Source organism: Aegilops tauschii, chromosome 6, assembly GCF_002575655.3.
Source record: "Aegilops tauschii subsp. strangulata cultivar AL8/78 chromosome 6, Aet v6.0, whole genome shotgun sequence".
In the NCBI taxonomy this organism is placed as follows: domain Eukaryota; kingdom Viridiplantae; phylum Streptophyta; class Magnoliopsida; order Poales; family Poaceae; genus Aegilops; species Aegilops tauschii.
Window position 1 is genome coordinate 422595892 of NC_053040.3, and position 22729 is coordinate 422618620.

The window sequence follows — 22729 nt, forward strand, 5'->3', positions numbered from 1 at the left end:
CAACCGCCTTACAGGGGGGGGGGGGGACGAGGGGGGCAGGCGCGCCCCCTGCCTCGTGGCCACCTCGGGCACCGTCTCGCGTTGATTCTTCTTCCCATATTCTCCAAATATTCCAAAAATATTCTCCGTCGTTTTTTATCCCGTTTGGATTCCGTTTGATATGGGGTTTCTACGAAACATAAAACATGCAAGAAACAGGAACTGGCACTAGGCACTGGATCAATATGTTAGTTCCAAAAATAGTATAAAAAGTTGCCAAAAAGTATATGAAAGTTGTATAATATTGGCATGGAACAATCAAAAATTATAGATACGACGGAGACGTATTAGCATCCCCAAGCTTAATTCCTGCTCGTCCTCGAGTAGGTAAATGATAAAAATAATAATTTCTGATGTGGAATGCTACCTATCATAATCTTGATCATGTATCTAATCATGGCATGAATATTAAGACACGAGTGATTCAGAGCAATAGTCTATCATTTGATATAAAAACAATAATACTTCAAGCCTACTAATAAAGCAATCATGTCTTTTCAAAATAACATGGCCAAAGAAAGTTATCCCTACAAAATCATATAGTCTGGCTATGCTCCATCTTCACCACACAAAATATTCAAATCATGCACAACCTCGATGACAAGCCAAGCAATTGTTTCATACTTTTGATGTTCTCAAACCTTTTTCAACTTTCACGCAATACATGATCATGAGCCATGGACATAACACTATAGGTGGAATAGAATATGATGGTGGGGGTTATGTGGAGAAGACAAAAAAGGAGAAAGTCTCACATCAACTAGGCGTATCAACGGGCTATGGAGATGCCCATTAATAGATATAATTGTGAGTGAGTAGGGATTGCCATGCAACAGATGCACTAAGAGCTATAAGTGTATGAAAGCTCAAACTGGAAACTAAGTGGGTGTGCATCCAACTTGCTTGCTCATGAAGACCTCGGGCGTTTGAGGAAGCCCATCATCGGAATATACAAGCCAAGTTCTATAATGAAAATTCCCACTAGTTTATGAAAGTGAAAGAATAGGATACTCTCTCTATGAAGAACATGGTGCTACTCTAAAACACAAGTGTGGTAAAAGGATAGTAACATTGCCCCTTCTCTCTTTTTCTCTCATTTTTTATTTTTTTGGTGGGCTTCTTTGGCCTCTTTTTATTTTTTTGTAAAGTCCGGAGTCTCATCCCGACTTGTGGGGAATCATAGTCTCCATCATCCTTTCCTCACTGGGGCAATGCTCTAATAATGATGATGATCACACTTTTATTTACTTACAACTCGATATCTGGAACAAAGAGATGACTCTATATGAATGCCTCCGGCGGTGTACCGGGATGTGCAATGATCTAGCATAGCAAAGATATCAAAAAACGGACAAGCCATGAAAATATCATGCTAGCTATCTTAGAATCATGCAAAGCAATATGACAATGAATGCTCGAGTCATGTATATGATGATGATGGAAGTTGCATGGCAATATATCTCGGAATGGCTATGGAAATGCCATGATAGGTAGGTATGGTGGCTGTTTTGAGGAAGGTATATGGATGGTTTATGGTACCGGCGAAAGTTGCGCGGTACTAGAGAGGCTAACAATGGTGGAAGGGTGAGAGTGCGTATAATCCATGGACTCAACATTAGTCATAAAGAACTCACATACTTATTGCAAAAATCTATTAGTCATCTAAACAAAGTACTACACGCATGCTCCTAGGGGGATAGATTGGTAGGAAAAGACCATCGCTCGTCCCCGACCGCCACTCATAAGGAAGACAATCAATAAATAAACCATGCTCCGACTTCATCACATAATGGTTCACCATACGTGCATGCTTCGGGAATCGCAAACTTCAACACAAGTATTTCTACAATCCACAACTACCCACTAGCATGACTCTAATATCACCATCTTTATATCGCAAAACTATTGCAAGGAATCAAACATATCATATTCAGTGATCTACAAGTTTTATGTAGGATTTTATGACTAACCATGTGAATGACCAATTCCTGTCAACTCTCTAAATAGATATAAGTGAAGCAAGAGAGTTTAATTCTTTCTACAAAAGATATGCCCACGCTCTAACAAATATAAGTGAAGCAAAAGAGCATTCTACAAATGGCGGTTGTCTATGTAAAGAGAAACAGGCAATCCAAACTTCAAATGATATAAGTGAAGCACATGAAGCATTCTATAAAGCCATACTCAAAAGATATAAGTGAAGTGCAAAGAGCATTCTATAAATCAACCAAGGACCATCTCATACCAGCATGGTGCATAAAAGAAAAATGAAAACTAAATGCAAAAGACGCTCCAAGATTGCACATATCGCATGAACGAAACGAATCCGAAAACATACCGATACTTGTTGAAGAAAGAGGGGATGCCTTCCGGGGCATCCCCAAGCTTAGACGCTTGAGTCTCCTTGAATATTTAATTGGGGTGCCTTGGGCATCCCCAAGCTTGAGCTCTTGCCTCTCTTCCTTCTTCTCACATCGAGACCTTCTCGATCATCGAACACTTCATCCACACAAAACTTCAACAGAAAACTCGGTAAGATCCGTTAGTATAATAAAGCAAATCACTACTCTAAGTACTGTTGCAAACCAATTCATATTTTGTTTTTGCATTGTGTCTACTGTAATTTAGCTTTTTCATGGCTTAATCCACTGATATAAATTGATAGTTTCATCAAAACAAGCAAACTATGCATCAAAAACAGAATCTGTCTAAAACAGAACAGTCTGTAACAATCTGATCATTCACCATACTTATGATACTTGAACAATTCTGCCAAAATTAGGAACAATAAAAAATTTGTATATAAAGACAGTGCAAAAAGAATCAGAACCGTTTGAAGTTCCAGTAAAAAAGGAAAAATCGCGCACTACAGCCAAAGTTTCTGTCCTGCACCGTACCAACCAACAAGCATTGTAAACATCCTAAAGGCAAACCTTGGCACATTATTTTTATAATACAATGGAATTCTAAAAGGGGATAATTATTTTTGTTGAAAAGTTTCTGTAATCAAGATTCACAAAGTTTCTGTGAGCATGAACAAAGTTCAAGGCTAGCTCCCACTTTAACAATGCTCGTCTTTCTCACTTTCGCTTTTATTTTTGAAAAGTTTTGGGTTCCCCTCTTTATTTTTTTGTTTTTAAACTTTATAAAAGCACACAACAGAAATAAATGACTCTCTAAAACTTCTGGGTTGTCTCCCTGGCAGCGCTTTCTTTAAAGCCATTAAGCTAGGCATATAGTGCTCAAGTAATGGATCCACCCAGATCCCGAGGTATATCAAAGCCAATTTTAATTAACAATGATTTGCGATTTAGTAGTGAGCACAAAGTAACATATATCATGCAATAACGAAGTCTAACTCTCTTCCTATGCATTGGCATGTCATAAAAGAACAATTCATGCACACATAGTAAAAGCCAATGCATAGTATAAACAGTTTCTTGCAATTTTATCATGTTGGAAACATAGAGAGGTGGAGATATACTTCCTCTCTCATAATAATTGCAAGTAGGAGCAGCAAGCACATGCATATTATATTCATCGAAATCATCATGTGTAACGGTAAAAGGCAACCCATCAATATAATCCTTAATAAGCACAAACTTCTCCGATATAGTGTAGTTTGGAGAATTCAAAAAGATAATAGGACTATCATGTGTGGGTGCAATAGCAACAATTTCATGTTTAACATAAGGAACTATAGCAAGTTCATCTCCATAAGCATCATTCATATTGGCATCTTGGCCACAAGCATCATCAAAAAGGGATATTACAAGAGAATCAACGAGATCATAACAGTCATCATATCAATCATCCTTCGGTAAGCACGAAGAGAAATTAAACAATGTATGAGTTGGAGGGTTACTCTCATTAGAAGGTGGGCACGGGTAGCTAATCCGCTCTTCCTCCTTTTGTTCTTCGCTCTCCTCATCATCTTTTTCATCCAATGAGCTCATAGTTTCGTCAATTTCTTCTTCCATAGACTCCTGCAAAATATTAGTCTCTTCTTGGACAGCGGAGACTTTCTCAATAAATGCATCAATATCGGAGTTGAATTCATAATTGGCATAGCAATATTTAAGGATAGCTAAATTTTCAGGTCTATAAACAGCATCATAAAGATTTTCACACTCTTTGAACAAAGATTCAATTTCATAAGCACCCATAAAAGCAACAAATTCTTATATTTGTTCCACATCATAGTAATCATATATACCTCTAGCATAAGAAGCCAAGGTTTCATTATCATTAAATTTGCATGAAAAGGGAAGGTGTGGAGCCTTCATCCTAGAGCAACAAGTATAATCATATCTCAAGCATAGTTGCCTAGCATACCACTTCAACATATAAATTTGATCCCATAATAGTTTCCCTTTTTGAGTCAAGCGATAATCCCTAAAGTATTCACGTTGATCCAAGGTGTCTCCCATAACATAATTGAATGAGTTTTTCTCAGGATTATTAAAGTAGTACATAATATCTTTCACATAATGAGCATCGAGGGTTTTAGGAGGTTCCCCATCTCCATGAGTAGCAAGTACACCTATTTTTTTGGTATTTCGTGTTCCATATCCATAACTAAATATAGAGAACAACTAAGAACAGCAAATAAAAATTACTTAGTGATAAAGCAAACAAGCACACACGAGAATATTCACCCTACGCTATTGCTCCCCGGCAACGGCGCTAGAAAAAGGTCTTGATAACCCACAAGTATAGGGGATCAATTGTAGCCGCTTTCGATAAGTAAGAGTGTCGAACCCAACGAGGAGCTAAAGGTAGAACAAATATTCCCTCAAGTTCTATCGACCACCGATACAACTCTACGCACCCTTGATGTTTGCTTTACCTAGAACAAGTATGAAACTAGAAGTACTTTGTAGGTGTTTTTGGATAGGTTTGCAAGATAATAAAGAGCACGTAAATAAAAAGTAGGGACTGTTTAGATAAAGACACAACTAAATTAGTTTTAGTAGAGAGCTTTTTGTCACGAGAAAGTTATTTGTCCCTAGGCAATCGATAACTAGACCGGTAATCATTATTGCAATTTTATTTGAGGGAGAGGCATAAGCTAACATACTTTCTCTACTTGGATCATATGCACTTATGATTGGAACTTTAGCAAGCATCCGCAACTACTAAAGATCATTAAGGTAAAACCCAACCATAGCATTAAAGCATCAAGTCCTCTTTATCCCATACGCAAACAACCTACTTACTCGGGTCTGTGCTTCTGTCACTCACTCCACCCACCATAAGCAAATCATGAACATATTGCCAACCCTACAGCGGGAATCCCTCACGCTTGCGCGACACGGAGAGCACCATAGGACAGCACCAATAATAAAACATGCAACTCAAACCAATCACGATCATCAAATAGCCCATAGGACAAAACGGATCTACTCAAACATCATAGGATAGCCATACATCATTGGGAAATAATATATAGTGTTGAGCACCATGTTTAAGTAGAGATTACAGCGGGTAAGAGAGAGGTTACACCGCTGCATAGAGGGGGGAAGAGTTGGTGATGATGGCGGTGAAGTTGTTGGTGAAGATTGCGGTGATGATGATGGCCCCCGGTGGCACTCCGGCGCCACCGGAAGCGAGGGAGAGAGAGCCCCCCTCGTTCTTCTTCTTCCTTGACCTCCTCCCTAGATGGGAGAAGGGTTTCCCCTCTGGTCCTTGGCCCCCATGGCGTGGAAGGGGCGAAAGCCCCTCCGAGATTGGATCTGTCTCCCTGTCTCTCTCTGTTTCTGCGCTCTGGTATTCTGCCCTTTCACCGTTTCGTATATAGATGGAGATCCGTAACTCCGATTGGATTGAAACCTTCACCGAGATTTTTTTCCCGAAAAATAGCTTTCTTGCGGCCAAAGTAGAGCAGCAACCGCCTTACGGGGGGGCCACGAGGGGGGCAGGCGCTCCCCCTGCGTCGTGGCCACCTTGGGCATCGTCTCGCGTTGATTCTTCTTCCCATATTCTCCAAATATTCCAAAAATATTCTCCGTCCGTTTTTATCCCGTTTGGATTCTGTTTGATATGGGGTTTCTGCGAAACATAAAACATGCAACAAACATGAACTGGCACTGGGCACTGGATCAATATGTTTGTCCCAAAAATAGTATAAAAAGTTGCCAAAAAGTATATGAAAGTTGTATAATATTGGCATGGAACAATCAAAAATTATAGATACGACGGAGACGTATCAGTTACTACAAAACCTCGTAGATCGACCAGAGCAAGACCCGCACCAGAGTGGTACGGTAATCCTGTCCTGGAAGTCATGTTATTAGACCAAGGCGAACCTACAAACTATGAAAAAGCTATGATCAGCCTAGATTCCGACAGATGGCTTAAGGCCATGAAATCTGAGATAGGATCCATGTACGAGAACAAAGTGTGGACTTGCCCGATGATTGGCAAGCCATTGAGAATAAATGGATCTTCAAGAAGAAGACTGACGCTGATGGTAATATTAGTGTCCACAAAGTTTGACTTGTCGCAAAAGGTTTTCGACAAGTTCAAGGGGTTGACTACGACGAGACTTTCTCACCCGTAGCGATGCTTAAGTCTGTCCGAATCATGTTAGCAATTGTCGTATTTTGTGAAATTTGGCAAATGGACGTCAAAACTGCATTCCTTAATGGATTTCTTAAAGAAGAGTTGTATATGATGCAACCAGAAAGGTTTTGTCGATCCTAAAGGTGCTAACAAAGTGTACAAGCTCCAGCGACCCATCTATGGACTGGTACAAGCATCTCGGAGTTGGAATATACGCTTTGATAAGGTGATCAAAGCATATGGGTTTATACAGACTTATGGTGAAGCCTGTATTTACAAGAAAGTGAGTGGGAGCTATGTAGGATTTCCGATATTATATGTGGATGACATATTATTGATTGGAAATGATATAGAATTTATGAAGAGCATAAAAGGATACTTGAATAAGAATTTTTCAATGAAGGACCTCAGTGAAGCTGCTTACATATTGAGCATCAAGATCTATAGGGATAAATCGAGACGCTTAATGGGACTTTCACAAAGCACATACCTTGGCAAAGTTTTGAATAAGTTCAAAATAGATTAGTCAAAGAATGGGTTCTTGCCTGTGTTGCAAGGTGTGAAGTTGAGTAAGACTCAAAGCAAGACCATGGCAGAAGATAGAGAGAGAATGAAAGTCATTCCCTATGCCTCAGCCATAGGTTATATAAAGTATGCCATGCTGTGTACCTGACCTGTTGTGTACCTTGCCATAAGTTTGGCAAGGGGGTACAATAGTGATCCAGGAGTAGATCACTAGACAGCGGTCAAAATTATCCTTAGTTACCTAAGGAGACTAAGGAGATATTTCTCGGTTATGGAGATGATAAAGAGTTCGTTGTAAAGGGTTATGTCGATGCAAGCTTTGACACCGATTCAGATGACTCTGAGTCTCAATATGGATACATATTGAAAGTGGGAGCAATTAGCTAGAGTAGCTCCATGCAGAGCATTGTAGACATAGAAATTTGCAAAATACATACGGATCTCAATGTGGCAGACCCATTGACTAAACTTCTCTCACAAGCAAAACATGATCACACCTCAGTACTCTTTTGATGTTAATCACATGGCGATGTGAACTAGATTATTGACTCTAGTAAACCCTTTGGTTGTTGGTCACATGGCGATGTGAACTATGGGTGTTAATCACATGACGATGTGAACTATTGGTGTTAAATCACATGGCGATGTGAACTAGATTATTGACTCTAGCGCAAGTGGGAGACTGAAAGAAATATGCCCTAGAGGCAATAATAAAGTTGTTATTTTATATTTCCTTATTCATGATAAATTTTTATTATTCACGCTAGAATTGTATTGATCGGAAACTTAAATACATGTGTGAATACATAAAAAATACCGTGTCCCTAGTAAGCCTCTACTAGACTAGCTCGGTGATCAAAGATGGTTAAGATTTCCTAACCATGGACATGAGTCGTCATTTGATAACGGGATCACATCATTAGGAGAATGATGTGATGGACAAGACCCATCCTTTAGCTTAGCATAATGATCGTTCAGTTTTATTGCTATTGCTTTCTTCGTGTCAAATACATATTCCTTCGACTATGAGATTATGCAACTCCCAGATATCGTAGGAGTACCTTATGTGCTATCAAACGTCACAACGTAACTGGGTGATCATAAAGATGCTCTACAGGTATCTCCGAAGGTGTTTGTTGAGTTGGCATAGATCAAGACTATGATTTGTCACTCCGAGTATCGGAGAGGTATCTCTAAGCCCTCTCGGTAATACACATCATAAGCTTGCAAGCAAATGACTAAGGAGTTGGTCACGAGGTGATGTATTACGGAACGTGTAAAGAGACTTGCCGGTAACGAGATTGAACTAGGTATAGAGATACCGACGATCGAATCTCGGGCAAGTAACATACCGATGGACAAAGGGAATTACGTATGTTGTCATAATGTTCGACCGATAAAGATCTTCGTAGAATATGTAGGAGCCAATATGGGCATCCCGGTTTGGCTATTGGTTATTGACCGGAGAGGTGTCTCGGTCATGTCTACATAGTTCTCGAACCCGTAGGGTCCGCACGCTTAACGTTCGTTGACCATATAATATTATATGAGTTATGTGATTTGGTGACCGAATGTTGTTCGGAGTCCCGCATGAGATCGCGGACATGATGAGGAGTCTCGAAATGGTCGAGAGGTAAATATTAATATATAGGACGATGGTATTCGGACACCGGAAGTGTTTCGGAGGGTACCGGGTACTTATCGGGTCACCGGAAAGGAGTTTCGGGCACCCCCGACAAAGATATGGGCCTTATGGGCCAAGTGAGGGAACACACCAGACCACAAGGGGTTGGTGCGCCCCTATAGAGGCCAACCCTATGAGGAGGAGAAGGAAAGATGGGAGGGAAAGGAAAGTGTGGAGTCGGACTCCCCCTTCCTTCCCTCTCCCCCTCTTTCCTTCCACCTTGTTGATACAAGGAAAGGGGGGCGCAGGGCAAGGCAGGGGCCCTAGCGGCCGGCGGCCGGCCATAGGGCGCGCCTGGCTGCCTCCCTTCCCTTCCCACCTATATATATGGGGAGGGGGCGCCACACAAGCACACACAACATTGTCTTAGCCGTGTGCGGCGCCCCCGTCCACCGTTTACTCCCTCGGTCATATTTTCGTAGTGCTTAGGTGAAGCCCTGCGGAGATCACATCACCTTCACCATGTCGTCGTGCTACCGGAACTCATTTACTACCTCGCCGTCTTGCTGGATCAAGAAGGCGGAGGACGTCACCGAGCTGAACGTGTGCAGAACGCGGAGGTGCCGTGCGTTCGGTACTAGATCGGTTGGAGCGCGAAGAAAGTTCAACTACATCAACCGCATTGTGAAACGCTTTCGCTTACGGTCTACGAGGGTACGCAGACATACTCTCCCCCTCGTTGCTATGCCTCTCCATGCATAGATCTTTGCGTGTGCGTAGAATTTTTTTGTTTTCCATGCAACATTTCCCAATAGCTTCTGAGTAAATATGTCTATCGGTATTAGAGCATCTACAGCCGGGCACCCCAAACACACCTCAAACACTCGAGCAGGCCGCCCGGTCACTCACCAGTTACGGAATTTTGACCTAGTCGGGCGCCTCAAAGGGGCCTCAAACGCGCGGACTCACCGGCACCCCTAATATCCAGCCCAAGTATGGGGCAGATATGGGGGCGCCCGGGTGCGTCGGCCGACCCCGCTGCAGGTCGTAGCGGTCCCATCTACAGCGACTGAAGCTCCGTCCTCTCTCATCAGTGCACCCAAATTTTAGTCCCACATCACCTGGAGAGGCGGACGCCGACCGACTTAAATAGCCGCACCGATTCAAGGTGGCAAACTTCTCTGTGTTGTTGTGTAGGTCTATCAATTCTCGTTGCGTGAACGAGATAACTTGACACTAGACAACATTACATTGACAGATGATTGTTCGTCGAGTGTCAAGTTTGTCTCATTCATGTACGTTGGTACCCCTACTGCAGTGACAGTAGATTTTTAATTTTGTTCATCGATATTTTTTTTGACAAATTTTGATTCTATTGCAGTGACAGTAGATTTTTAATTTTGTTCATCGATTTCTTTTGACAAATTTTTATTCATAAAAACTAGTACGTACATGACTATTTGCCTAGTAAAGGGGATAGACACTGACTATGAATCTTCTATGCTTTCTATGTGATAAACATAGAAGATTCATAGTAACAATCTATCTTCTTTACAAAGGATCCAATGATGTCAGAAGGGATACTGCACAACCCGGCTATTTAAGCCGGTCGACTAGCTCGTCACACGGCGAGGTGGGACTAATATGGGTGTGAGTCTGAGCAATTTTCGGTGTGTTTTGACAGCTCAACCAGCCCATGACGGACGGGATGATCGTCGTGCATGTAATAGGTGTTTTGAAAATAGGGTATATGGTTGTAAATGATAAAATTTGAGGCCCGTCCGATCATTGTACGTGGGCGCATCCGGGCGTGTCCGCGGACGTTTGAGGGCCCAGATTTGCAGCCTGTGGGCTGCAGATGCTCTTAGAGCATCTACAACCGGACTTGGCAAATCTGACTCCTCATACGCTCGCGCACGGATGCGTCGGCGGACAGTGACATGTCACCCCTCAAAAAACGCATTCCACATCTGGATACCTCAAATTAGAAACCTCAAATCCATATTATTACATGTAACGCAGCGATCTTTGACGGGAGCTTCGTCCGGTTCCGCTCCCGCCCCCTGGCTCCGCCCTGGCCATGTCCGGCAGCTGGCTGCGCCCCTCAGAGTGTTGGTCTGGTTGCCGGCAAGTTAGGGTAGGGCATGGGACACGAGCAGGCTCACGGGACTCAAGGCGTCGCCGTATCCCATGCCCTACTCTTCCTCGTCGGAGACCGGAACACGAACGGTGCCAGTGGACGTCAGATCGTTGACGGATCCCTCCGGGGACGAGCCGCCGACGTCCACCACGATGCGGTTGCGGCGCCCGGACTGATGTGCCATACGGGGCGCCGGAGGATGCGACTCCGCCCCGCCGACGTCCGCCGCCGCGAGGGTTGTCGCCGTCTCCCGCGCCCGGCCTCATGGGACGATGGTGCGTCCCCAATATCGGTGCGCCACCGAAGGGGTTGCTCGTCCGCCAGCGCGTCCGGATGCCAGACGTACCGCACGACCTCCAGCGAGGCAGTTACGACCGGCCTAGCGCCGGATCCATGCGCCATTTGGACGGACGCAATGGATGCCCGACGGATGGAGTCCGAGCGCAGTTGTCCATGGCCTCCTCCCAGGCGCGGCGGAGCGCAAGCCGGACGACCATCTCCTCCTCGGGGCCGGGTGGGATGAGCTCAGAGTCGATGGATCTAGAGGTGAATGACTTGGATCCGCTGTCCGCCATGCCGAAGACGACCGCAAGGAGCCGAAGAGGAGCTTGGGTGATTGAGGGGAGTGGAGGGGAGGGGAGTGAAGTAGCTAGGGTTTGGTCCGGTGAACGGATGGGAAGAAATTTATGTAAGGTCGGGTGGGCCAGCGTGGATCGGGTCTGACTAGGCGGACGTGCTCGGCGCACCGGGCGCCCCATATCCGTCCCATTTAAGCTGGATATGAAGGGTGCCGGTCTGTCCGAGCATTTGAAGGGCCGTCTGGGTCAAAAAATCGTGACCGGACAGTGATCGGGCGGCCTGTCCGGACGTATGACACGGGTTCGAGGCGACCGGCGGTAGATGCTCGTAGACATGCTCCTGAGCGAGTCTGTCTATCGGAGGAGTGGTGCACGACCGGGGCGAGAATATGCAGGCGGAGCAAACCTGCGGCCAAGCCAGAAGACGCAGAGGGTAGCCAGAAAAACCTATCCCTTCTCTCTCGTGCTCTTATTTTTAACGCCAGCGCACATCTTGATGTTCCCTGCGCCCTTTTCACGATTCGCCAGGCGCTGTTAAAATATGGTCCCGCTCGGTGTTCGAAGCGCGGAGTCCGACGATAAAAAATGGAGCAGTTCGTGGCCAGCTTGTCGCTTTGGACCTCTGTTTTTCCTCCCGTGGAGTACTTCGGTCGCCGTCCGTCCAAGTATTTCCAGCCCCAGGCCGGTTTTTTGTTCGCGCACGAGACATTCCTATTTTACAGACCGGCAAAAAATAACATTTTACTTTTTCCAACGAGCAGAAGCATTCTTCTTCACGGGTGACTTGCCACTCGAGCACTCCTTGACCAGCGCCACATCAAATCCAACGCGGAGACAGTGAAAGATACGGTGCCGTGCCGGGGCTCCGGATTAGATTGCTGCGGCTCTGACCTGACCCTTGCCGTATGAGGAGGAATATTCACCGCTACGCGCGCAGCCTACGACCCCTATCGGCTATCGCTGCTCTACCAGCAGCAGATTCTCTCCGTGTCTGCTTTGTTTCACCTCATTTGTGGCAATCTTGGGCGCCCCTTTTTCCGATTCCGTTATGGACGGACGGATGGATGGCTCGGGATTTGGCGGAAAGCGAAGGACGGGGAGCGGACACGTCACGGCCTCTTCCCCATGTCTTTCGCCTCACGGCGTACGAACGGTGCGCGATAGTTCCCCGATCGCGGGGGAGAAGAACGTCTCGCCGTCGCTTCGATCGGGTAGCGGTACGTACGGCGTGCATTTCACCACCCCAGGTAGGATTGATTTAAAAGCATCCCGGTTTCATATTTTTTTTTTCTGAGGGTCGGTTTCGTATTCGAATTGTGGATCGACGGCACGTGTTTCTTCATTGCACTATATGCAACCGATAAATGAAAATTTCACCGTGTGCATTGTATGGATAAAAACGTCCTAGAATTGATACTCGTGCTGAAACCACGTCATGCGATGCATCACACACGATGAGGCGAATCGGCCGACCAGAACCAGGAACCATTTGTCCGACCATTGGTCCATGTCGCGGTGCAGGCAGCGTGCATCCGAGCCATGCCGTGACTTTTATTTATTTGTACTAAATGACAATCTTGTAAACTTTGTCCTCTGATTGACCCCTCAAAAAACTTATTTTCAAGTCTAACCTCCACCAAAAATGTCAAACCGGTTGACGTTTTTAATACACGCTGTGACGCCAAATTATTCGGCGTAACTGCATGTATTAAAAAGTGAAACAGTTGTTGCAATAAAAAATCAAACAATTTGGTGTTTTTGTTGGGGTTAGATTTCAAGACAAGTTTGAGTTTCCAGAAGGGTCATTTAGTACGGACGTCGAACGGTACCCGTGCCGGGCGTATGTATGGTGTACCTGTCCCCATACGGCCATAAACAATCGCCCGGCGCATGCACTGCATCTGCCACTCTCCATACCCCCATTGGCTCCTCACCAACTCGCTCGCCAGCAGTCTCACGCGCCGGTCCTCTCCTCCCAGCCGAGATGCAGGGGAGGCTGCCACAGCACAGCGCGGCGTCGGATAAAAGCAAGGGAACAAGGGATGGTCCAAACAAAGCTTGGGCCGCGCTGCCCTCTCGCCTAAATAAAACTCTCCCCCACGCACTCCCCCACGCACTCCCCCACTCACCACACCACACACCCCCAGCCACCAGCTCGCCCGCAAAGAGTGAGCTGAGGTCCAAGCCAGAGCGCGAGAGCAAGAAGCAGAGCTAGGGGGAGCGAGCTCGGAGGCGGCCAAGATGATCACGGGCACGGACTTCTACCACGTGATGACGGCGGTGGTGCCGCTGTACGTGGCCATGATCCTCGCCTACGGCTCCGTCAAGTGGTGGGGCATCTTCACGCCGGACCAGTGCTCGGGCATCAACCGCTTCGTCGCGCTCTTCGCCGTCCCGCTCCTCTCCTTCCACTTCATCTCCACCAACAACCCCTACACCATGAACCTGCGGTTCATCGCCGCCGACACGCTGCAGAAGCTCATGATGCTCGCCATGCTCACCGCCTGGAGCCACCTCTCCCGCCGCGGCAGCCTCGAGTGGACCATCACCCTCTTCTCCCTCTCCACGCTCCCCAACACGCTCGTCATGGGCATCCCGCTGCTCAAGGGCATGTACGGCGACTTCTCCGGCAGCCTCATGGTGCAGATCGTCGTGCTGCAGTGCATCATCTGGTACACCCTCATGCTCTTCATGTTCGAGTACCGCGGCGCCCGCATGCTCATCACCGAGCAGTTCCCCGACACCGCCGGCGCCATCGCCTCCATCGTCGTCGACCCCGACGTCGTGTCCCTCGACGGACGGAGCAACGCCATCGAGACGGAGGCTGAGGTCAAGGAGGACGGCAAGATTCACGTCACCGTCCGCCGCTCCAGCGCCTCCCGCTCCGACATCTACTCCAGGCGGTCCATGGGGTTCTCCAGCACCACGCCGCGCCCCAGCAACCTCACCAACGCCGAGATCTACTCGCTGCAGTCGTCGCGGAACCCCACGCCCAGGGGCTCCAGCTTCAACCACACCGACTTCTACTCCATGGTCGGCCGCAGCTCCAACTTCGGCGCCGCCGACGCGTACGGCGTCCGCACCGGCGCCACGCCGCGCCCGTCCAACTACGAGGAGGACGCGCCCAAGCCCAAGCACCCGGCGCCCGGGGCGGGGCACTACCCCGCGCCGAACCCGGCGGTGGCCGCGGCGCCCAAGGGGCCCAAGAAGCCGGCCGCGAACGGGCAGGCCAAGGGCGAGGACCTCCACATGTTCGTCTGGAGCTCCAGCGCGTCGCCGGTGTCGGACGTATTCGGCGGCGGCGCACCGGACTACAACGACGCGGCGGCCGCCAAGTCCCCCCGCAAAAGTAGCAATCCCTCTCACCAGTCACCGCGCACACGCTCGATTTGCTGCTGGTTTCGTGGGCTAATTTGTCCGCGCAATTCTTGCTTTCTTTATTGCCACCATTGCAGTGGACGGAGCCAAGGAGAGGGACGACTACAACGTGGAGCGAGACGACTTCAGCTTCGGGAACAGGGGCGCGCTGGAGCGGGACGCGGAGGCCGGCGACGAGAAGGCCATGACGGCGGACCCGAACAACAATGCGATGGGCGCGGGGCCGACGGCGATGCCGCCGACGAGCGTGATGACGCGGCTGATCCTGATCATGGTGTGGCGCAAGCTCATCCGCAACCCCAACACCTACTCCAGCCTCATCGGCCTCATCTGGTCGCTCGTCTGCTTCAGGTCCGTCCGTACGCGCTCCCTCCCTCCCTCGCTCGCTAACCAACCAATCCGGCAAAGGAGTGATCGGCATTAACCACGATTCTGACGCGCTTGTCTCGTTGCCGCCGCTGCAGGTGGAACTTCACGATGCCGGCAATCGTCCTGGGATCCATCTCCATCCTGTCGGATGCGGGGCTAGGAATGGCCATGTTCAGCCTCGGTCGGTGCCCGCTGCCTGGCTCGTTGTACTCCATGCTTCCTTCCTGCTGCTTCGTCCTATGCAACAGTGGGTTAGGTTCTTCTTGCTGACTCGATCCGGTGTCTTGCAGGTCTGTTCATGGCGCTGCAGCCGCGGATCATCGCGTGCGGGAACAAGGTGGCGACGTACGCCATGGCGGTGCGGTTCCTCGCCGGGCCGGCCGTGATGACCGCCGCCTCCTTCGCCGTGGGCCTCCGCGGCACGCTCCTGCACGTCGCCATCGTCCAGGTACTTGCTTTGGTTTCAACGATCGAGTCGAGTCGAGGGGGTGAAATGAAAAGCAGGGGATAAACAAGGAGCGGAAAGCCCTGGCGTGCCCGTGTCCCTTCTTTTCCCCGGCCCCCTCGTGCTCCTGCTTTCGCGCCACCAAAAGCCCCGCTTTTTCCGGCCCCCTTCCTCTAACCTTTTCCTCTCCGGCTCCGGCCGCACGACAGGCCGCGCTGCCCCAGGGCATTGTCCCCTTCGTCTTCGCCAAGGAGTACAGCGTGCACCCCGACATCCTCAGCACGGCGTAAGTACCACCATTCTCGCCGACAAGATGCTCCGGTCCGGCAGGATGCGATGCTCCCGAATTCACCATTTTCCGCTTGGCTTTGCAGGGTCATATTCGGCATGCTCATCGCCCTGCCCATCACGCTCGTCTACTACATCCTGCTCGACCTGTGAGCGGGCGCCGCATGTAAAGATCCGTCGCTTCGCCACCGCAGGCTCAGGAGCGGCAGAGGAGGAGGAGGATGCGTGCTTGGAGCACGAGGGGGGCTCTTCATTTTTCCTTCCCTCTCTCTCTCTAGAGCAGCAGGATAATGGCGGTGCTCCTAGCTAGGTAGGACAATGGCGAGAGTCAGTCGACAACACGCAGAAGGGCTGGGGAAGAAGCAAGTGCAAGTACAAAGAAGATTGGACGGGGGACAGGGGTCGGGTTCAGGTCGCGGAATGGTTGGGTTCTGAAAGGGGTTTGCGAGTTTTGGTTGGCTGCGCTGACCTGACCCCTGTAAAATGGATGCCGTTCTGATAGTAACTGACCTTGATTGCGTTGTTCATTGATTTCATGGCATTTCTGACATGAGATCCAAGATGCTCCGGCTTCAATGCTCTGCGATTGCGATGGAATTCATCTCACTGTCGTGGATTTCATTTCTTACAAGTGTGCATCACGGAAGTAGTAGTACACACAGCGCCAAATCGTTATAGTAACAGTGATGAGCAGCTGGCATGGCTGTGCTTGATTAAGTTGAGGCCACAGGAACGCATGGGCGAGCCCGGCCATTCAAATCTGATATGACGTGCTGCCGGCTACAGTTGTGTGCGGCCAATTAGTGTCCGGACGACTTAAGTTGCATGCGTGGAGACGCCACCATGAAAACAGGTACCGGTTCCATTTGTAATGAAGAAGGCTTTCCTCCGGTGAACGTATTAGAGCAACTCTAACAGAGTCGCCATAATCATTTGTTTGGCAACAATAAACGCAATCCGCATATTTGGCACGTACTCTTATCCCTCCCTCCCCCCACCCCCCCCTAAAAAAACGGTTTTTGTGCAAACGGCATTCCCACCCTCCCTCTGGTCTTCTCGCCCGCATCACCGCCTCCCCTCCCTCGCCGTACTATCACATATGACCGCTTTCGGCCGTCCCCAGTCCGCAACAACGATGTCATGTACGTTGCCTCGACCTTCGCATCCCAGTCTGTCGGTTTGGAGTCGGATCCCACGACTTCAACGGCTGTTACGCCTGCTGACCATCCAAAGGTCGCCTGACACCACCTCATCCACCCTGAAGGCGACAACTTGAGCACGGAGGTGACAACCCTGTGCCACCACCCACAAGCGCTGACCACCCCCTGTCGGTGCCGCAATGCCCCGGAACAATGAGACAGAAGGAGGGCACGGGCCGCGCCCTAGCCCCTCGTCCCTTCGTACCGGCGACGGGCAAAACTCGGGCGCCTTCTCAGTATGACATGGGACGAAAAACACCGATGAGGTAAAAAAACCTCATTCCCCTTGCATCAGGATTGATTCGATTGGATGCCAGGTGACAATGGGAAAATGTTGGCAATGTGTAATCTTTGTGTTGCAGGGAGGATTTTGTGAATTTGGCGGGACGGGCGGTCAAGGAAGAACAGTTTCTCAATAGTATGATGGGTGATTCCGCCGAGACAAACGATTTCGATCTTGACGGTGCATATTGTTGTCGCATTTTGACCAATTGGATGCAGACGGTCAAGACACAAAATTGGATCAATTCCAACCACCCGGTTCATCGAGGAAGAAAGCATTTAGGGCCTCAAACTTCAACCAAGATGAGAATATTGCTCATGTGAGCATTTTGGCATGGCGTTCAGGACGCCATCAAGCTGCTTAGATGGCCTTGGTATCGTTCCGTACATCGCGGGGTCCTCTCCGATTAGGAGTCAAGACTGACCGACGACATGATGACCCAAAGTATAGGGGATCTATCGTAGCCTTTTCGATAGGTAAGAGTATCGAACCCAACGAGGAGTAGAAGGAATTGACAAGTAGTTTTCAGCAAGGTTTCACTTTAAATGTTGTAAAGATAGTTTGATGGATAGTATGATTGCAAGATAATTACTAACAAGATAAATGATAACAAAAGTAGTAGAGTGCATCAAGTGGCCCAATCCTTGTGTTTACTAAGAACAATCCAGTGGTGTTTCTTATAATAGCTAAAAACGCTCTAAGGACACACGGTGATGGTGTCCCGAATTAGGGGTCACTCACCACGTCGTCTCTCGGCTAGGTGGTCTGGCTGAGGACCCCATGTCGGTTCACCAGCGGGCCATATCAAGGCGGCCCATGGCGCATAGAAGGAATACTTACGAACACTTGGCGCATACACCAAAACTTGTATGTCATGTACAACATGATTACCTTATATGTAGCTCACATTGCTGTAACCCTAGGGCCCCTGGTATCTATATAAACTAGGGGGTAGGGCTCGTAGACGGCATCATCGATCTCGTGATAGATCAAACTGTACTTTGTATTCCACCCCAAATAAATACAACACAAGCAAGACGTAAGGTTTTATCTCCTCGGAGAGTCCGAACCAGGGTAAAAGCCCGTGTCTCTGTTACCATCATGTCAAGGCTACTAGCCCGGTACCCCCTACCCGAGATCTGTCAGAATTGACTCTGTCATTGGTAGACCATACATGTCCGACTACGTAGTCGCAACAATTCGATGGTAATCAAGATTGACCATCAGATCGTTGCTGGCATCACCTTTGTGCCAGGCCAAACCTTTGTTTTCGGCAACGCCACCTTCCACGCCGACTCATCCGGCCACCTAGGTCCACTAATAGGAAATACCTTATAGGTAGAGGATTAACAGTAGCGTGGGGTTAATGGCCAACGCTACTGTTATTCAGCAGTAGCGCGAGCCTGGTACCCGCGTTGCAGGTGGGAATTAGCCATAGTGCGGGCTTGCCAGACCAGCGCTACTACTATGTGGGCCCCGCCGTGTCCCCACAGGCTGGCCACAGCCTACCCAGATGCCCGTCCCCACTTAGCAGTAGCGCTGGCCTGGAAACTGCGCTACAACTAATGTGTTTAGCAGTAGCATTGGGATGTGACCCGTGCTGCTGGTAAGCCAGCCTAATCCTTTACCGGCGCCCGTTGCTCACTCCCCCTCGCCACTCTTTCTACCCTCCTCACCTCTTGCGTGGTCGCCGCCTTAGCTTCACTGCCGTCCTGCTCAGTAAGCCTCCTCCCCCTCGCCCTCCTCCACCCCCTGATACGTCCATTTTGCATCATGCTTTTATATTGATATTTATTGCATTATGGGCTGTTATTACACATTATGTCACAATACTTATGCCTATTCTCTCTTATCCTACAAGGTTTACATAAGGAGGGAGAATGCCGACAACTGGAATTCTGGGCTGGAAAAGGAGCAAATATTAGAGACCTATTCTTCACAACTCCAAAAGTCCTGAAACTCCATGGAAGTTATTTTTGGAAATAATAAAAAATATTGAGCAGAAGAAATACCAGAGGGGACCCATGTAACACCCCTAGTATCATGCTACAGTAATCTCATGCCTGATGATGCCATGTCATCATAATGAAGTTGCTAATCCTCACTTTGATTCAAAACCAATTCAAATTCAATTTTAAAATAAAGTCAAATAAATTATTTCTCCCAAACAGTAAAACAAAAATGTTCGTTGGGTTGCAAATATTCACTAACTAAATGTCATGAGTGATTCAACATCATTTGAGATAGCCAATTTCCCCTGGGAATTAAAGCAGTTCCAAACCAGCATTTTTAATGCTTTTCCAATTGTGAAAAATCCAAATCAATTCAAACTCCTCCCAAACTTTTTGTGGCAGGTGCCAAATATTGTAATGTATTTATTTGGCCAAGTCCCACATTTTACAGAACTCCTTTTGGCAGCTCAAATATTGCATAGCATTTTTCTGTAAAAAGAAAAGAGCAAAAGAAAAGGAAAAAGACAAAAGCAAATTAAATGGGGAGCCCCCCGGCCTAGCTGGGCCTCGAGCCAGCCAGTCGGCCCACCCCGCACTTCCCCTAGCCTATATGGCCCTATCCTATCCCCGAAACCCTAGCCACTCACCCGATCCACCACCCCCCCGTTCCCCACTCCCTCCCACGATCTGGATCGGGGGCACGACCCCATGTGCTCGCCCCTCGCCCCCGACGCCCGCGTTGACCGCCATCGCCGACCCCGCCGCTGATCGTCGACGCCGGCGCCCCGCGGCCCACCTCGCCGGAGAACCCCCCTTTGCCCGACGACCCGTCCTCCTCCCCGGACCCCTCCCACTCGACTAGTTCTGGATCGGGGAGGGGCTCGATCCCGTGCCTCCCATCGCCGCCGTGCTCCACCACCGACGCCACCGCTCGGACCCCCCCATGCCGGACACCTCCTCGACCCCGCCCCGCCTCTCCATCGCCGGCGCCAACGCCTCACCGCCGCATCACCACGACCGTCCCCGACCTCTTCCTTGCCGGCTGACCTGGAGCCACGCCGCCCCCTTCCCTCCAACGTCGGTGAGGGCCTCGCCTCCTTCACCGACGACCCCTCGTTCTTGTCTGAGCAACCAGGCAAACCCCCCCTTTGATCATCCCAATATCGCCCATTCCATTCTCTCATGCTTGCATTAGATTTTGCTATTGTAATTGATTGCTCCTATTCTGATGCATAGCCTGCTTTTGTAACCTGCTTATTGTTACCTACCTGCTTATCCTAAACTGCTTAGTATAGGTTGGTTAGTGATCCATCAGTGACCCCCACCTTGTCCTTATTGCCCCTGCTTCATCATCGAAGACCCGATCAACGGGATCGAAGACCAGGCCCCGGCACCGCACATCACTTTCCCCTTAGTTGCTCACTATTGGGTTACTATCGAGTGCCGAGGGTGAGACCTCTACAGCACTTCTGATGTTAACCCTGTAGTGTAGCTATTCGGTCGTGGTCATCGAGGGTGATTCCGCCTTAACCACTTCCGATACAACTCTGTCGTGCAACCCCTCAAGTGTGAACCTCGAGGGTGATTCCTCTTATGTTCACCTTGATGATTACATCGAGTGGAATTCACCGGGGGTGATTCCTCGGGTTTTCCCCTTGTTGTTTGGACACACAATTACTATGGTTACCATGACTTTACACTGAACCATGTTACTAAAGACGGGTCGACCCTGAGGGGTACCCGCGCGAGCATAATTGCGAGTGATGTGGAGACGGGTTGACCTGGAGGGTGCCCGCGAGATAATTACGAGGCGTGACCGGGCATTCTTAGCCCTTGCCACAAGTCCTCGAGACGGGGCGACGGGGTCACATCTTTCGTGAGTCTCTGCTTGTTACCGCGCGTTCCTAATCCACTACGATTTGGAAATTTTATCCGAGGGGCCTCTGGCCTGATAGCACTAACCATCACGTGGGCATAGTATGGGCGTTCTGCGTCGTATGCATCAGCCGAAGCTTAATAGACGTCAGCGACTGAGCGGCGCGCGCTGGGTTGGACTGGTAAGCTCCTGTCTTTTTAAGGAGGTAGCTAGGTCTGCTCACCGGCCACCCACGCAACGTGCAGGAGTTCCCGGGGCGATGGCCCATGACCCCTGGGGGCATAGGTTTAGTCCGGCGTGCTGGCCTCTCTATTAAGCCTAGGTCGGGTTGCAGCGTATTGTTTGGCCGAGGCCGGGCATGACCCAGGAAAGTGTGTCCGGCCGGAGTTAATCGAGCGTGGTGGGTAAGTTGGTGCACCCCTGCAGGGAAGAAAACATCTATCGATAGCCTGTCCTACGGTAACGGACACTTGGAGTTGTATCCTGATCGATACAACTAGAACTGGATACTTGTGATGAGTAATGGATTGTGATGATAACTGGATAGTATGGCTCTGGAATTGCTTTCTCGCAGGGAGTCGAGAAAGGATCTCTGGCCGAGGTTGATAACACTACTACTACTTAATTATGCTACTCTACTCCCTCCTGTTGCTGCAAGATGGTGGTTTCCAGAAGATGCTAGTCTTCGATAGGACTAGGCCTTCTCTCTATTCTGGCATTTCTGCAGCCCAGTCCACATATACAACCTTCCTTTGATAATGTTGCATATGTAGTGTAGATCCTTGCTTGCGAGTACTTTGGATGAGTACTCACGGTTGCTTTGCTCCCCCTTTGCCCCTTTCTTCTTCTTTCCGGTTGATGCAACCAGATGTCGGAGCCCAGGAGCCAGATGCCACCGCCGATGCCTACTACTACGTGGAGACCGACGACGACCAGGAGTAGTTAGGAGGCTCCCAGGCAGGAGGCCGTGCCTCTTCGATCGTGTTGCTGTTGTGCCAGCCTTCTTAAGGCATCCCTGTTCAACTTATGTCTGTACTCGGATATTGTTGCTTCCGCTGACTCTTGTGTAATCGAGCTTATGTATTCGAGCCCTCGAGGCCCCTAGCTTGTAATATAAAGCTTGTATTATTTTAATTTGTGTCTAGAGTTGTGTTGTGATATCTTCCCGTGAGTCCTTGATCTTGATCGTACACATTTGCGTGTATGATTAGTGTACGATTGAATCGAGGGCGTCACAAGTTTGTATCAGAGCCGACTGCCTGTAGGTAGCCCCCTTTCCAACTCCTTGGCCGAAGTTGAGTCTAGTCACTGAAAAACTTTTACTAACATTGGCTGTGTGTCTTACGGGCCCACGTTGCCATTGGGTGGTATTAGGATCTTTTACTCCTCGTCTATACTCTGGGATTCTGATCTCTCTTCTATTCGAGTTAAACATTTTGCTAACTCTAACATTAGGATCTCGTAACTAC

General features: G+C 48.8%; 1 protein-coding gene across 1 annotated transcript; it reads left to right on the forward strand.

The window, feature by feature from the left end:
* The first annotated feature begins 13383 nt into the window (after positions 1–13383).
* On the forward strand, positions 13384–16510 carry LOC109757438 (auxin efflux carrier component 1a). Its single transcript, XM_020316260.4, has 6 exons — positions 13384–14819; positions 14926–15199; positions 15313–15398; positions 15508–15665; positions 15872–15948; positions 16037–16510. The coding sequence occupies exons 1-6, from the start codon at positions 13712–13714 to the stop codon at positions 16101–16103; spliced, it is 1770 nt and encodes a 589-aa protein (XP_020171849.1). The 5' UTR covers positions 13384–13711; the 3' UTR covers positions 16104–16510.
* Positions 16511–22729: the final 6219 nt, after the last annotated feature.